The 16956-nt window shown below is 35.4% G+C and overlaps 1 protein-coding gene across 1 annotated transcript in view; it reads left to right on the top strand.

Annotated features, from left to right (window-relative positions):
• The window catches only part of FSD1L (fibronectin type III and SPRY domain containing 1-like), a 48210-nt gene extending 31754 nt beyond the window's left edge, over positions 1-16456 (top strand). The window contains exons 11-15 of the mRNA XM_005859827.2: positions 278-310; positions 3160-3260; positions 3683-3934; positions 7533-7621; positions 10544-16456. Of these exons, the coding sequence (XP_005859889.1) occupies positions 278-310; positions 3160-3260; positions 3683-3934; positions 7533-7621; positions 10544-10666 (598 nt within the window). The 3' untranslated portion in view covers positions 10667-16456. The remainder of the gene's footprint in view (positions 1-277; positions 311-3159; positions 3261-3682; positions 3935-7532; positions 7622-10543) is intronic.
• The last annotated feature ends 500 nt before the right edge of the window (positions 16457-16956 follow it).

Genomic DNA, 16956 nt, shown 5'->3' with positions numbered 1-16956 from the left:
CCCAGTGCCTTGCCCCCCATCAGAAAACTTATGAACCAGAGGCTTGGGACCTTTAGTTGTTGCTAGACTTATTTAGAGTCTCAAAGTATGGGGCCTCTTTCTTTTTTAACAGAGGAAATTTTTCCTCAAACTGAAATAAGGTAATGTCACTATAAGTTACAACAGCAAATTAAAAAAAAAAAGAATTTCCTCATCAGACTTCTGACCTGGTTTTATTATAAGCTGTTAAATTTAAGTCATAAAGCACTCTTAACAGTTGCCTATTTTTATCTGACAGTGCCCATGTTACTTCACTGAAGAAACATACAAGGTGATGATATTTGTCTAGTTCTAGGACTTAGTATATTTAGCTTGGCTGAATAACTTCAATTTTTTTCCTTTAACCAATAAGCAGAAGCCATTGCAGCAGCCTTCATAAGCTAAAATATTGCTCTGTGTAGACTGTCTGTTCAAAACATTAGTAGCTTATGTTTTGAATTTACACCCTTAATGTGTGCTGAATATTTAGATTATATTGTATATGATAACAAAATAAACTCTGCTTAAAGTCTTTCTTGAATTATTTTCCCTCATCTGGTTTTTTTCTGCATTTACTTATACCTAGCATCTTTCTTGTTGTGCTATATTCAGTATATCTAACTTCACAGCTTTGCTTTTATTTGTATTTGACACGAGGCAGGTTTGAGGTGTTCTGTATTTTATAATAATCATGCAGTGTTTTAAAGCATCGGGATGAAAAGTAAAGGTTATAAAGTGAAATTATTAGGAAAGTACCAAAAAGATGAATCAATTCAAATTGCACAAGTAATAATGTGCTAATTGGAAGATCAACATATCTTTATCAGAAACCAAAATGTATCCTCTTTTCAAAATTATCTTCCTCTTTTTTTCTAGTTTATTCACTCATTGGCAAAAGTGATTTCATAGTTAGTATATTGTAAATCGTAAAATGCTGCTAGATTTAGTAGTCTGTAAAGTTTCATTTGGTCACTTGGAGATTTTTAGAATTCTTATGTTTAGAATTTCATATTATTTTTCTTTCTCCCTTCCCTCCTTTTAAGAGTATTTTCTATGTAGGCTACTTCTGGATTATTATATACATTTATTCTTTCCATAAATATTTGTTCACTCTAGGATGTCAGCTGGATATTTTGGGGTTTATAGAGATAACCACTGTCTCTGCCTTCAAGAAAATTTCCCTGACTTAAGTAGATGAGAGATAAATCTATATACAAATACTGTAACAATAATACAAGTGGAGAGTGTGTGTAATGGTAAGTGGGAATAAAGGAATTTACAGGAAGAAAGAGGTTCTGATCTGCCAAGTGCTGAAGTGGTCAATTAGGACACGGAGCCAAACTGAAAGTAACAATCAAGCCTTTTATTCACTGAATATAATCCTGTAAACAAGAGGCCACAAAGGAAAGGCTGCTAGCTCCCCAGTGTTCCATTTTTCCTAACAGAATGAGGTGAGGGTCAGGTAAATCAGAGCAGATCATAGATGGTGGATATCATCTATCTTCTAAGAAAGCCCCAAACAAATGGCTCATCCTGTTGTTAATGGACCTGAGGCCAAGAAGATGGAAGAATGGGAAAGGTTAGACATAGAAAAGTATTGAGACAGAGGGGAGAAAAGTGACATTACACCCTCATCCCTGCCCCCTTCTTGTAGGTCCCTGCAGAGGCAGTGGAAAGGGTCTCTGCTGAGGATCCCCACCAATTAGGGGATCTCTGAATAGAGGTGCCTAAGCTAGGAATGCAGATATGCATATGAGTAGGGATAGGGGCAGGGGATTGCAACTCCTGCAGAAATTGCAGTGAACTGGGTAGTGCTCTCTAGGGGTGAAAGGGCTAGAAAAGCAAATTGGGACCAAATCAAGAACCTGAAATGCCAAACTGAGTTGTGTGTAGACAGTAAGGAAGTACTGGAAAATTTTGAAGTAGGAGAATCACAGTTACATTTATCTGGTAACAGTGAACAAAGTGAATTGGGTAGCAAAGAGATCATTCAGAAGCTGGTAAAACAATCCAGAGCAGAGGTAACAAAGAGCCTTAATTCAGATAGTTAAAGAGATGGGGGGGCATGTTTAACATTAATAGCTGTTGTACTTCGTGCAAAAATGTACTTTGGGTCAGAAGTCTGGAATGCTGTGGTGGCAGAGTTCTTATTTAACTTTTCTCTGAAATTTAAACTGCCATTCTCAGTAGTTACGTCTGTTTTTCTTTTTCCATGCCTTCATTTCTTTACTACTGGTAAGTTATAAATTCTTTGTTTTTAAATGCAGTGATTCAGTATTATTGAAATTTTAAACATCTTTGGGATTTGATTTATTTTAAGTTGTTGAGAGTTAGTGAAAGGTCTAATACTGTCCAGTTTACCATACAATGTAATTTGATGTAAGGGAGGTCAGGTTGGATCTTGTCCATTCTAGTAGGAGAAATGCTTTTTAATACTTGACATTATCCTGTGCGTGGATTTGGGCAATTGCTGTTTCACTTTTTTTTTTAAATATATTTTATTGATTTTTTACAGAGAAGAAGGGAGAGGGATAGAGTTAGAAACATCGATGAGAGAGAAACATCGATCAGCTGCCTCCCGCACACCTCCTACTGGGGATGTGCCCGCAACCAAGGTACATGCCCTTGACCGGAATCGAACCTGGGACCTTTCAGTCCGAAGGCCAACGCTCTATCCACTGAGCCAAACCGGCTAGGGCACTGTTTCACTTTTTAAGAAGAAAAGATCCAGAACAAGAATATATACTTCTTTAGTTTTTATTGTAATATGCTTATTTTTGCTTCTATTTAAATTTAACTGCAAGAAATGTAAACTATAAAAACTCATCTTGAGTTCTTTTTCCCCCCTTTGTATCTGATTTCATTTTGGCATTGTTTCTTATTTCAACTGTGTATTCTTTGTGTAAGCCTTGCTCAGTCTGCATGATATTAGTGTTTTTGGCTTGCTTTGTGTTGATGACTTCTTATACGTGAGTGTTTATCATTGACAACGCTTTGTAATAATTCATGTAAAATTAAATGGTGCTATTTGTGCAACATAATTTTTAAAACTTTCCAAAGGTTCCTTTCGTAATTTGTAATTTTAGTTTATGAACCATTTACATCGACTATATGCTTTTCTTTTTGTTCCTCTTTATGTAGAAGTGGGACACCATCCCCCAAACGGACATCTGTAGGCTCCAGGCCACCTGCAGTAAGAGGCAGCAGAGATCGTTTTACTGGGGAATCATACACAGTGCTGGGTAGGGTAAATACAGTTCTTCGTTATCTTATAGTAAAGGCCTCACAGTCATACTGGTGGACTGTCTACTCACCGAGAGCTGGAGTGATTGCCTCTGGTGAATGAATCTTTGCTGAAGTTTCTCCCTCTTGAAGCCTAATTACTTTGACAGGTTTTCAAATTGTCTTATTATTGATATGTTTAAAACTTACTTAATTTTACATAGTACTGCACATATAGGTATAACTCTTAAGGGGATAGTAAGAAGGAAAAGTTCTGAAGCTTTTTATATTCAGAAAAATTAGTTAATAAGAAATATATAAGTAAAATGTTAACATCCTGAATCAGATTTTTGTGCCATTTTATGGGACAAGAGATAGGTACAAATCTCTGTGACTCACAAGGAAGAGGTAAAAGTCACATTTGCCTTCTGGTCTTTTGCAGGAGACACTGCTATTGAAAGCGGACAACATTATTGGGAGGTCAAGGCCCAGAAGGATTGTAAATCCTATAGTGTGGGAGTAGCATACAAGACTTTGGGGAAATTTGACCAATTAGGAAAAACAAACACTAGTTGGTGTATTCATGTCAACAACTGGCTACAAAACACATTTGCAGCAAAGCATAATAACAAAGTCAAAGCCTTGGATGTTACTGTTCCTGAGAGAATAGGTGTATTCTGTGATTTTGATGGGGGTAAGTTTACTGATTTTCTCACAATTCATTTCACCATAGTTGCTTATATTTCAGTACTTTTCACTGGTAATCATCTATAGAGAATTTCCATTAACATTGTGGTAAGGATATTTTGACCTCTCAGGATTTATTTGATCATAAGCATAATTTCAGCTCCAGAATTATCTGGAAAGGTGTGTGATGTCTGCCTGCAGCCCTACAGAAGCACTCGTCTATAATATACTAATTTAGTCTGAAAGGAAAAATTTGCTAATTTTAGTCTTAAAGCTAAACTTTATTTTGTCCATTTTAATTCCTTCTTACCTTGTTTTATTACCTATGAAGAGTGGTGGAGTCAGATTTTTCTAGTTGGGGTAGACCTTAGTAATTACCCAATATATCTACTAAACAGTGTAAAATCCTTTTTACAATATCTCTGCAAGCAATTTCCACTTCTGTGCTTGATGAACCTTCTTATGTGAAGTTTATGTCTTAGAAGGCAGCCTCTTTCATTGTTAGATAGCACTTGGTTAGAAGGTTTTACTTAAATTGACTCGCTTTGTCTTCTAATAACTTCTGAGACTGTTGCTCTTAAATTTTGTCATCTTAAGAAATACAGAATTATGTTCCCTAATTCACATTTACAAGATAATCCTTATTTACTTAAAAACTATTAATACTGCTGCTTTTGCCCTGTTTTTCCCAGATTATACATTCTCTGACCATTAACCATTCTTCTTATTTAATTTTTTCAAACCCTAATTGCCTATGGCTGTATATTAAATTAATACATTTCTTTTAAAGATTGATTCTCAAAGTAGTACACACAACTTCTGGCCATCATAGGGCAGTGATTTGACAGCATAGTTTCTAGCACTATGTCATTTTTGTTTATTTAAAAAAAATTTTCACTGTAGCCGGTTTGGCTCAGTATGAGCCTGCGGACTGAAGGGTCCCAGTTTGATTCTGGTCAAGGTCACATGCGTAGGTTGCCAGCTCAATCCCCAGTGTATGTGCTTGTGTGGGGGGAGGGGGGAGTCATGCAGGAGGCAGCCAATCGATTATTCTCTCTTATCATTGATGTTTCTCTCTCCCTCTCCCTTCCTCTCTGAAATCAATAAAAATATATTTAAAAATTAAAATAAATAAATAATTTTCCCCCAATTACAGTTTACATTAAACATTATTTTGTATCAGTTTCAGATATATAGCATAGTGGCCAGACAGTCACATATCCTACAAAGTGTTCCCCCCAATATTTCCAGTTCCCAACTGGCACCATACACAGTTATTATAACACTAGAGGCCCGTGCATGAAAATTGTGCACTCAGGGGGTCCCTCAGCGCAGCCTGCACTCTCTTGCAGTCTGGGAGCCCTCGGGGGATGTCCAACTAATGGCTTAGGCCTGCTCCCCTAAGCCGTCAGTCGGACATCCTTAGCGCTGCTGAGGCTCCTGCCACTGCTGCTGCGTTCACCGGTCATGAGCCCGACTTCTGGCTGAGTGGGTGCTCCCCCTGTGGGAGCACACTGACCACCAGGGGGCAGCTCCTGCATTGAGCATCTGCCCCCTGGTGGTCAGTGTGTGTCATAGCACTGGTTGTTCCACTGTTCTGTCTATTTGCATATTAAAGTTTTATTATATAGGATTGCCTGGAAAGTGCTTTGTACATAGTAAGCCCTTAATAAGTGTTTGCTGAGTGATTAGTAGGGCCTGAGCAGTGAGGAATCAAGAATGGATTTGCTGTCCTAGCCGGTTTGGCTCCGTGGATAGAGTGTCGGCCTGTGGACTAAAGGGTCCCAGGTTTGATTTCGGCCAGGGGCATATGCCTGGGTTGCGGGCTTGATCCCCAGTGGGGGGCATGCAGGAGGCAGCTGATGGATGATTCTCTTTCATCACTGATGTTTCTATCTCTCTATCCCTCTCCCTTCCTCTCTAAAATTAGTAAAAATATATATTATTAAAAAAAAAGAATGGATTTGCTGCCCTGGCCGAATGTCTCAGTTGGTTAGAGTGTTTTCCTGTACACCAAAAAAAGGTTACGGTTCAAATCCCAGTCAGGTCACATACCTAAGGTTGTGGTTCGATCCCCAGTAGGGGCATGTATGGGAGGTAACCTATCGATGTTTCTTTCTCTCCCTCCCTCCCTCCTTCCCTCTCTCCTTTCTTTCCTCCCTCCCGCTTCTTCACTCTAAAAATCACTTTTAAAAAACATCCTTGGGTGAAGATTAAAACATAACAATAAAAGAAAAAGAATGGATTTGATGGTATGAAGGTAGAATTCATAGAACTTGAAAACTAAATATGGATTGGAGGGATAGACAAAGAAGAGTTGAAGATGACTGAGTTTCCAGCCAGGGTGAACAAGAGGATGATAGTGTTATCAGTAGGAAAGAGAGAGTCCTGGAGAAATATGAGATGCCAGCAGGACAAACTATGGCATGTCTGGCAATATTTAGAAATTCAGTGTTAGAACTCAGAAGAAAAGCAGAGCCGAAGCTAATTATTAGAGACAGCATCACAGAGTGGCTACTGAAGATTGCACAGAACAACTAAACATTCCTGCTTTACTGTTTATCAACTTTGTGACCATCTCAGGCTGCTTAATATTTTGAGGTAAAACACCCAGTGGTTTTTTTGTTTGTTTTGTTATTGATTTCAGAGAGGAAGTGAGAGGGAGAGAGAGAGAAACATCAATGATGAGAGAGAATCATTAATCAGCTGCCTCCTGCATGACCCATACTGGGGATTGAGTCAGTAACCCGGGCATGTGCACTGACCAGGAATTGAACCGTGACCTCCTGGTTCATAGGTTGATGCTCAACCACTGAGCCATGCCTGCTGGGCAGCACTCAGTGTTTTAATAGTAGGATAAATGTTAGTTTCATTTCTTCTCTGGTGGCAGCAGATTCTTAAAAGAGAAAGGAGAGCCTGGACCAGCATCTACATTTAGAATAGGGAAAAAGAGTAGATATCCTCACGGTTAGGGTACAAACCAAGAGCATAGTCATGGATAAGAATTTGAAGAAGTGATATCAGTTGTAAGGAGGCCATCAGATTGGACAGTTAGGTGGTCAAATAGACCATTATTTTAATTGCATGATCATATTGAAAGATAGACTGTGAGAGGATTTTAAAAATCAACAAAGCTGAAGCCATGATAACTACACTATGATTTCAGAGACTGAGGTATGACTATGGCTTCAAGTAGTTAGAAGACCAAGTTTAATAGAGTAAACTTTAAATGGTGATAGGATTTGGGTAGAAACTAGTTATAGTAAAAATGAGGAAGAAATCACCTTAGTTTTTACAGGGGAACCACTTGTTAAATAATGATAAAGAAATAGTTTATAGTTGAATAAGTAGAATGCTGCCAGATTAAGGAAGCACTCTGGAGATCTTGAAAATCAGGGAAACAGAACTGGATTTTGACTTTTTCTTAAGCATGTTTTCTACTGATTTTCAGTAAGAAATTATTAAGTCCAGCCATTATAGTTTGTAGCAAAAACAATTAATGTCAAAATATGCATTTAGTTGCTACTTTTATGCATGATTTATGTGAGCCTTAATTAGATGTTATAATATTTTGTATAATCAGGTTTTTTTTCTTTTCCTTTTAGGTCAACTTTCTTTCTATGATGCAAACTCAAAACAGTTGTTGTATTCCTTTAAGACAAAATTTACTCAGCCAGTACTACCTGGTTTCATGGTGAGTACCTAATTTCTATTTTATTTGGTTTGGCAACTTTAAGAATAACATATTAGGAAGTAGAATATCTTATTTTTTTCTTCATATTCCCCTCCTTTTCACCAATCCACTTCTTAAATCTGTGATTGTCTGTGTATTTTTGTTATATTTTGTTGAAGTAAATGATAATACATAAAAGGACACAAATCATAAGCATGCAGTTTGATGACTCCTCATAGGATTGTGCTCATTTTTGTAACCAGCATCTAGATCAAGAAGTGGAACATTGCCAGAATCTCATAAGCCCCTTTTGCCCATTTGCAGCCCCTACCGCCCTTCTCCACAGAGGTTACTATCTTGAATTTTAATACCAAAAATTTTGCCTCCTTTCCAATTTTATGTAAATAGAATCATACAATATCTTTTGGCTCAACATCATGGTTGTGAAGTTTATCCATGTTATTATATGTGGTGGTAGTTCACTCATTCTCATATAGTTTTCCATTATATGACTATGCCATGTAATTTATCCATTCTAATTTAGTTGGATACTTGGGTAGTTTCCCTTTGGGGTCATTTATAAATAGATCTGCTATGAATATTCTAGTTCATGTCTTTTAGTAATGCATATGTTTTTTATTGGGTATATAACTAGGATTGGGGTAGTTAGATCATATGGTATGTGATCAACTATAGTAGAGTGTTTCAAAGTCACTAGTTATACTGATTTACCATTAGCAGTATTTGAGTTTGAATTCCCCCACGTCTTGAATAACACTTGGTATTGTCCTTTTTTATATTAGTCCTGATAGTCTTACAGTCCTTTTATATTTAAGTCTTTCTAGTTCTTCCATATTACATTGTGATTTTCATTTGCACTTCCTTGCTGTTGAACACCTTTTTATGTGTTTATTGACTATTTGAATATACTCATTTGTGAAATGGTTGTTCAAGTCTTTTGCCTGTATTTCCATTGGGTTTTCTTCCTATTTTTTATTGATTGATTGGAGTTCTTTATACAGTCTGAGTCCTTTGCCAAACATATGTATTATAGATATCTTCTCCACTCTGGCTTTCCTTTTCCCTCTTTTATTAGTGTCTTTTTAACTTTTTAATATATTTTTTAAATTGATTTCAGAGAGGAAGGGAGAGATAGACAGAAGCATCAAGGGTGAGAGAGAATCATTGATTGGCTGCCTCCCGCATTCCCCCCACTGGGGATGGAGCTTGCAACCCTGGCATGTGCTCTGACCAGGCATCAAACCATGACCTCCTGGTTCACATGTCAATGCTTAACAACTGAGTCACACCAGTTAGGCTTAATTTTCTTTTTTAAAGTCAGGTTTATTGAGGTACAATTTATAATAGTGTACAGCTCTATGGGATTTGACAAATGCATACAGTTGTATAACCACCACCATAATTGACATAGAACATTTCATCGCCTTAGAAAATTCCTTCACGCTCCTTTGTAGTAGACATTTCCTGTCACACCCAGCCCTGGCAATCACTAACCAGTTTTTAGTCCCTAAAATTTTGCTTTTTCCAAAATATCATAGAAAGGAGTTGTATGGTTTGTAGACTTTTCCCCCCCATTGTTGGCACTATTACAGATGCTCTCTATTTCCCCCACCTTTACCCACCTCCACCCAGCTCCCACACTTCCCTCCCCAGCCATCACCACACTATTGTCTGTATCCATGGGCTATGCATATATGTTCTTTGGCTAATCTCTTCTCCTTCTTTTATCCATTCCCCCTTCCCTTTGCCCTCTGAGATCTGTCAGTCTGTTCTATGGATCCATGCCTCTGTTTCTATTTTGTTTGTCAGTTTACTTTGTTCATTAAATTCCACATATAAGTAAAATCATATGGTATTTGTCTTCCTCTGACTTATTTCACTTAACATAATAATCTCCAGGTGCACCCGTGTACATTTGAAATTCATCTGTGTTGTTGTGTTTGTCAGTAGCCCCATTTAAAAACAAACAAACAAGTTTTTATTGATTTTAGAGAAAGAGGAAAGGAGAGGAATAGAGAGATAGAAACATGGATCGAGTATCTCCTGCACGCCCCCTACTGGGGATCGAGCCCACAAACTGGGCATGTGCCATGACGAGGAATCTAACCAATGACCTCTTGGTTCATGTGTTGACGCTCAACCACTGAGTCACGCCTGCTGGGCTGTAGCCCCTTCTTTTTTATTGCTAAGTAGTATTCCAAATATGTATGTACCACAGTTTTTTCATCCATTCACCAGTTAAAGGACATTTGGATATTCCAGTTTTTGGCAATTCTGAATAAAGGCACTGTAAACATTCACTGCTCTCTGTTCTCAAGCAAAGCAGTTTTATCTTTCATAGACTCATTCATATTTCTGATAATAAATAGAATATGACAAGTGTATGTGGATATTGCTATTTGGATTTTTATTTTTCTCAGAAGTCTTTACAAAATTATAAAAGCGTTATTACTGTTACATTAGGGAAGAAACTAATGGATTTTACTGTTAATGGGAGGGTGTTAGATTCCTATAGTCTCAAGGCACACCTCATCAAAATCTGAAGTAGTTACTGGGATAAGGAAGTTGGCTCTTTGTGCACTTCTCTTAGTTGTGAAAGTTAGCATCAGTAATGATAGCCAATTCCTTCTGCCTAGATTAATCCAGTTTAACCTCTACATTTCTGCAGCCCTTGGGTCCCTGTCTTGTGTGCAGCTCCAGGGGGTTCTGCTACCACAAAGACTCCCTCTGGCTTCTGTGATTCTAAAAGACTCTTGAGTAAGCCTTTTCACTTCCCCTCAGTTCAAATATGAAGGTTATCAATTTATAACTTACTGATGTTCACATATGTGGCATTTTGCCTTTCAGATGGAAATTTAAGGCTCATTTAAATTCTAATTTGATTTGAAATCTGACTGAAGTTTTGTTTCTGTCTTTTCTTAGGTTTGGTGTGGTGGACTTTCTTTGAGTACTGGGATGCAGGTTCCAAGTGCTGTGAGAACACTTCAGAAAAGTGAAAATGGCATGACTGGTTCAGCTAGCAGCCTAAACATTGTTACTCAGTAATGCCTACTCAGAATGCTTCACCCCTCCTTCTGCTTGGGTGGTCTAATCATAGAAACTTATGAGTGGTGGAAATGAGGTTTGCTGCGTTCTGCTTTAAGGCCTGGAATCTGTTAGCATTAAGCATCCAGTACCACGTATTCAAAGGAACCTACTGTGCAATGTCATAGAAGCAAGCAGAGATTGAGCAAGAAACTGATATTTTGAAGAGCAAATGGAGAAAAAGGCAGTATTTAAATAGTTACTTGAATAGAAACTCATCTTTGTGTTTCTTGGATTACCTTGGCTCTTCTAATATATTTAGTTACATATGGTAGCCCTAGGGCCTGAAGAAAAAGCATTTAAATCTTGCCTTCTTTTGTCTTTATTTTTTTCTCTTATCACTGCAAATCATTTAGTTCTTACACTGAAGGTTTTAAAAATATACAGTCCTCTGAGGTTCCCAAAAAAATAAAATTGGTTGGGGATTCTAGACAGGTTTTCTTACAATGATTTGTTTTCCCCCTGTTATAAATAAGTTGAGTTTTGCCAAATTATCCTCTTTTGTTTTATTGACTAAAATATATATAATTTTGTTTTCTAAATGTCATGGTATTTTTCTTGTGGTTATAACTCAGACTAAAGAGTGGGTAGAAAGAGTTTCTAGACATAATAGCTTAAAATCACCCAAATTTCAGTGTTTTACCTGCTGCACTAACAATAGCAAAGGATATTCTTTATATGTTGCCCTATTTAATTAGACTGCTTTTCATTCCATCGTTTTGGATGATGGGTACGATTTTTAAAAGCTTTATATTTTCTGATTTTGCTATCTAGTTTAACACTATCTTTAGTAGTTATCTTTGGTAAAATTCCCACTTGGATTTGGTAATAACTGATAATACTTATACTGATTTTTAACATTTTTAGTAGGAAGAATGTTTATTAAAGTTATATAGAAGGTGGAAAACCTACACTACTCAAATTTTACCTAAGAAAGATAGGCTCTAAAGGGAGGTGCCTAAAACTATTCTTTACTAGTCATTTATATATGCTTTTGATAAGATATGGAATGGTTTATTTTGGGGGAAAAATCTATCTCTGACTTATTTGCCATATAAGTTTTTCAGTCATTACTTAGAAAAAAAATCAACATAGAATAATCTTCCCCAAAGTTAGGAAAAATGTGTTAACAACTAGTAAAACCCATGGTTATTGAGAACATATCTGTTTTTTAAAAGTAGATTAAAATTTATAACACAAATCCTTTGAGCCAAACTGAAAGTTGTAATTACAGTAGTATTTAAGAATTTCTTGAGTGTTTTAAAGAGATCTGAATTGGTATGTTCCTTAATGTTTGGAACATTTTAACATTCATTCTCATTTTAAGTATGTTGTACTATGACAACCTTCTTCCAAGAAGTGACCGACGCTGCTTACATTACAGTTGCTATCCACAGAAAGGCCTGCGGAATAGGAATAGCTCATTCTTTCTTAAATTTTATGGACAGAGGTCATTCATATTTGCACCATTGTCTGATCATATATTTAAAAGTATAAAGACTATGAGGGAGTTTCGAGAATGAAATATATTAATAGATATTCTTTTGATTCTTCAAACAAATATAATTTTGGTTTTTGTTTCTCCAAGATTTCGATAGAAATTTTTGGATGTTCTCTTTCCTATAGCAGGTTATCCAGGACCTGAGGAAACAGGAAGTTATAATTATCTTCCACAGAGTCAAACCTGAAAGCAGTAATTTAGTGGTGGAGCTGCTTTTTGTGAACTGTTATACATGTATATTTTAGCAAAAATGACACAGAAAAAGCCAGAAATTCTTGTATAAAATTGTTTGCTATTATGTCTTATATAAATGTGTCTTCTCTTTAATTCAGTGCCTTCTTCCTCTAAGGATGCTCTTTTTTACTCCATGTCCCATATCCCATTCAGTATCAACTGATATTGAAGCCAGAGGCCATTATGTTAAACTGGTGAGGGCTTCTATTGCAGGGGCATGGGGAAAGGAGATACTAATCAGGGGCTGCTGGAGTGCATATGATTCTTTCCTGTACTCATGCTATCATTTGAAACCCGTCATAGAAAATTCTCTAATTCTCAATTGGAAAATTCACTTGAAGTAATACTATTATTCAAAATAAGAATCTGAGGTTTACTTACCTCTTACTGTGCTTCTTAAAGGTCTCTAAAAGAAAAGAGCAAAATGTGTGGGGTTTTGGTTTAGTTGTTTATAAGTTTATTTGTGTTAAACTGGAGAAAATTTGCCATCTTCATTTTCACACTGGAGTAAAATGAACTATAGTGCCTAATTAAATAGTCTCAAATTAATGTAACTATTTCAACTTAAATATATATATATATATACATATATATATATGTTATTGACATTTAAATTAAAAATATTGAGCTCTTTTGCTCAATTTAATACATTGTGTTTAGTTGGTATACCCTTTCAAACATTCTTTATTGGTTTATTTACTCTTTGTTTTGACAGGTCAAACATGATTGCTTTCTGTAAAAGAAATGCATGAGAGGTTGACAGTAATGGATGTATCACAGGTCTAAAACAATTGTGTTTTATAAAAACATGCTTTTAGTATTATATTTCTCTTTTAGCAGTTGAATCCCAAACCAGTTTTAGTAAATTGGATAAAGAAATGAAGGAATTGCCTTAAGCACTTTAGAAATCTTTTATAATTCATTTTGATGCTTTGGGCTGACCATGTAACATACATCTTTAATTTTTGGTAAATATGTATATACCAAACATTTAATAACTGCACATAGAAATTTAATATACAGTGATTCTTTGAATGTTCCCAGTGTAGGTAAACAAATGGAAAATATTAGAGGCATGCCTGTCTGTACATGGGTTTAATTGATGGCATGTGTACCCTTATGACAAACAGTGAACTGCTGCTGTACAGCTAAACTTGGCCTACTTTGTTCTATAAACAGTTTTTCCCGTGTTATCATCAAAAGAAACATATTGGCTTAGTTTTATTGACTCATTTATGAAATTAAAACATGAACAATATCATGTATCATTTGAATTTTTGTGACTGATCCTTACTGGTGTGAATAATAAAAGCAAATAATTTGTCATGAAATCTTTTAATTAGGCCACGATACTCTATTTCATGACTTACCTGGAATGATTTTTTTCCTATATACTTTTTCCATAAAGTTATCATTATTTATATTGTTTGTTTCTTTCGGAAACATAGGTTAACAATTGGAAAAGGATATTATGAAAAGTGATTACTTCAAAGAGTATTCATTTCAGAAGAGGGAAGTGTAGACTTCTTACTATAAATTATGTGGTTCCAGACTGAAAAATCTAAGAACTATATTTTCAAATCATAACAATTCTTTTTCAGAAAGCTTGTATTTGTTAGATCAGTGTTCATTCTTTGGCTGAGTAATACCACAGTTATTTTAAGTCTGTGATGTGGCAGTCATACTTTGTATTCAGATTTCCAAAATGAATGAAGTTTGATTTACTGTGCATATAGTTTTGCTGCTTTTGGGTAGTGTAATGACAAAGTTTGCATCTTAAAAATCAGAAATTTTAAAAGGTAAATGTGTTATAGTTTGTTAAAAAATTCAAATTTTGATAAGCACATTACACATAATATGTTCATTTTTATGTAATCACATAAAATAGATCTGTAAAAGTTTCTCCCTTGATTTTATCTTTACACTGGATATATTCTTTTAGGGAAGTGAATGGTCAGCATAAGTTTACTCAACATCCAAGTAACCATAAAGTAATTTGTTATTTTTAAACAAAATGTACATTTCATAATGCCACTGCTAGAGCATTATGAGATCGTGAATGTTTCTTTAATCATCACAGAAAGCATACCTCATGTTCAGTGTAATTTTAGTTGTTTGTATCTTACAGTATTCACATTATGCCAATATCTGTGATCCTGATATGTCACCTGTGATAGCTTTGTTACTTGGAATATTTGATTAATGCAAATACTTTATTTTTTTTTGAGTAATTTGGAGTTAAACAGGTTACATTTATTATGTTTTGTTTTTGTTGAAAAGATAGTGTTGGGCATACCATATAAAGGTTAGTATTGGCTTATAAATACCAGAGATTGCCATAGTACTTTCTCCTCAGACTACTCAATTAAATTAAAACAGTATTTACTATTTCTGGGTCAGTATAAGGTAATAACTTTTGATTTATAACCATTTGAGCTATGTTAGTTTAAACTACATATTTTCTTAATGGCACCCATTCAGTAAAAGCTGGTCCTTTGGAATAGACATACATAAGATTTCACAGTATGTAGGGCAGAAGGTAGGTGAATGTGTTGTTCACTTTGGCTTGGAGCTTAAGTTTAGACCTTTTTTTTTTTAAGTCAAAATGTAAGTAATTGGTAAAAGGCATTTCTATTCATATTGGAACTTTTTGGAGAGCCTAAGGGCTATGAGAATAATGTGTTTTGTTTTTGTTTTTTTGTTTAACCTTCCCAATATCTCTTAGGTACCAAAGCACTGAGTCTAGTTTACCTTTTAAGGGAGACTCTTTAAAATCAAATTGATACCTAACTCATACTATAGATAAATAATAGCTAAAGTTTTAAAGTAATTTATATTAAAAACCACTAGTCTTTAAAATTTCTCAATATAAAAACATTTGGCTTCATTTTTTAAAAAGTATTTAAAATTAATCACCTTAGCTCTACCATACACTAGATCTATATCCTCTATATAAATCATTTCTCATCTTTGGGCATCCATTGCCTCACATCTTACTCAGCCTACCTCACAGGGCTGTTGTGAGGAACAAAATGAAATGGAGTATATGAAATTGCTTCAACAACAGTAAAATGCTACATAAATGTAAGGGATTATTTTCAGTTAATAATGGATTTAAATGTTTGGATATTTCTAGATGCCATTTACTTTGATAAAGCATGTACTTAAAGTGGTATCACTAGGACTTTAAACATGATTTAAAAAAACAAACAAAACCCTGACTACAGTGCCCTTTAACATTCTTTCGTTTGCATGATGTGGCTTTTTTGTATTTTCTCATTAGGCCTGTACTCTGTATCAACTTTCTATAACTGTAAAATGTCTCCCACAGCATTAGTGTGTGTTGCTGTAGAATAGTAGCATAAATAAATGATCTAAGCTATGCTTCCATCCAGGCATTTGCACTTTCAGTTTATGACTCTTCAGTGCCACGTATGCAAAGACTGAATTTGGCCTAAATAATTATTTCCAAGCAACCAAATGGTTAAAGTTTGTTGTCATTGGATAAGTGATTTAAGGTGTATGTGCCCATTTAACATTAGACTTTTGTTGCATTGTCATTAAAAAAAAAAAACCAAACATGAACCTGGATATCATTTAGTGTCTCTCCTAAGAAAAACTGTTTTGCTTTAAATTGGATTTATTAAATGGTTTACATGTTATCTTTATTTATAGATTATTTGGTATGTTATCATCTGGACATGGTTTTGCTATGCAGTTCTGATAATCAAAATCCTAATTCCTCAGGTTAAAATTTTAAGTTGTGGATGAAAAACATGAACTACTTATAATACACTCAGTGCTGCAAACTAGTGTTTTAAAACACATATTGCCTCATTTTCCTTGGAAACAAGACAAAGCCTTTTAAATGATTTTTAACTTTAAAATAGTGTCTTCAAAGTGGAGTAATTTGTACGTTGAAATGATTGTGTGCTCTGTGTAGAATGACCAAGTTAAATTCTTACAAAAGCACCTGGAATATCTCATCTAAAAATTAAACTACTTTTTCTGCTTTCTTTGGCTTCAGTGCGTGCATTTTATCAGTTCTCATTAAAAATATACAATGTGCTTTTGAGGATGACAAGATAAAAAAAGTCATAGTTCCTTTGCACCCAAAGGGGCACTACTTTCAACAGAATTTCATGCAATGATGGAAAGTTCTATGTAGCTGCCGTTTTAGGACAGTGCAGCTATTGATGGAAGGTGAAACATGCTTGAAGTTAGGGACTTTGGAGCTTGTCACATCTCAGGTTGCAGGTCGATGGTAGCTAAGAGTAAGAACTAGAACCTAAAACTTAAAATGTGTTTTCTAACATTAAATCAATTTAGGAGAAAAAAGAAAACCAATCAGTGGCTAGATGAAGCTGGAGCTCCTGTAACTAAGATCATTTTCACCAAGAGAAGAATGAAGGGGAACTAGATAGTCTTGAGTCATGGAGAGAGGAGTGTGATAAAGATATTGAGAAACCAGTAGCCTCATATTAAAGATGAAGGGTGGATTGCTGCAAGATTTCTG

The sequence above is a fragment of the Myotis brandtii genome, unplaced genomic scaffold (assembly GCF_000412655.1).
Source record: "Myotis brandtii unplaced genomic scaffold, ASM41265v1 scaffold13, whole genome shotgun sequence".
Lineage (NCBI taxonomy): Eukaryota > Metazoa > Chordata > Mammalia > Chiroptera > Vespertilionidae > Myotis > Myotis brandtii.
The sequence above is the reverse complement of the archived record's forward strand: the minus strand, read 5'-3'. Positions and strand labels throughout refer to the sequence as shown.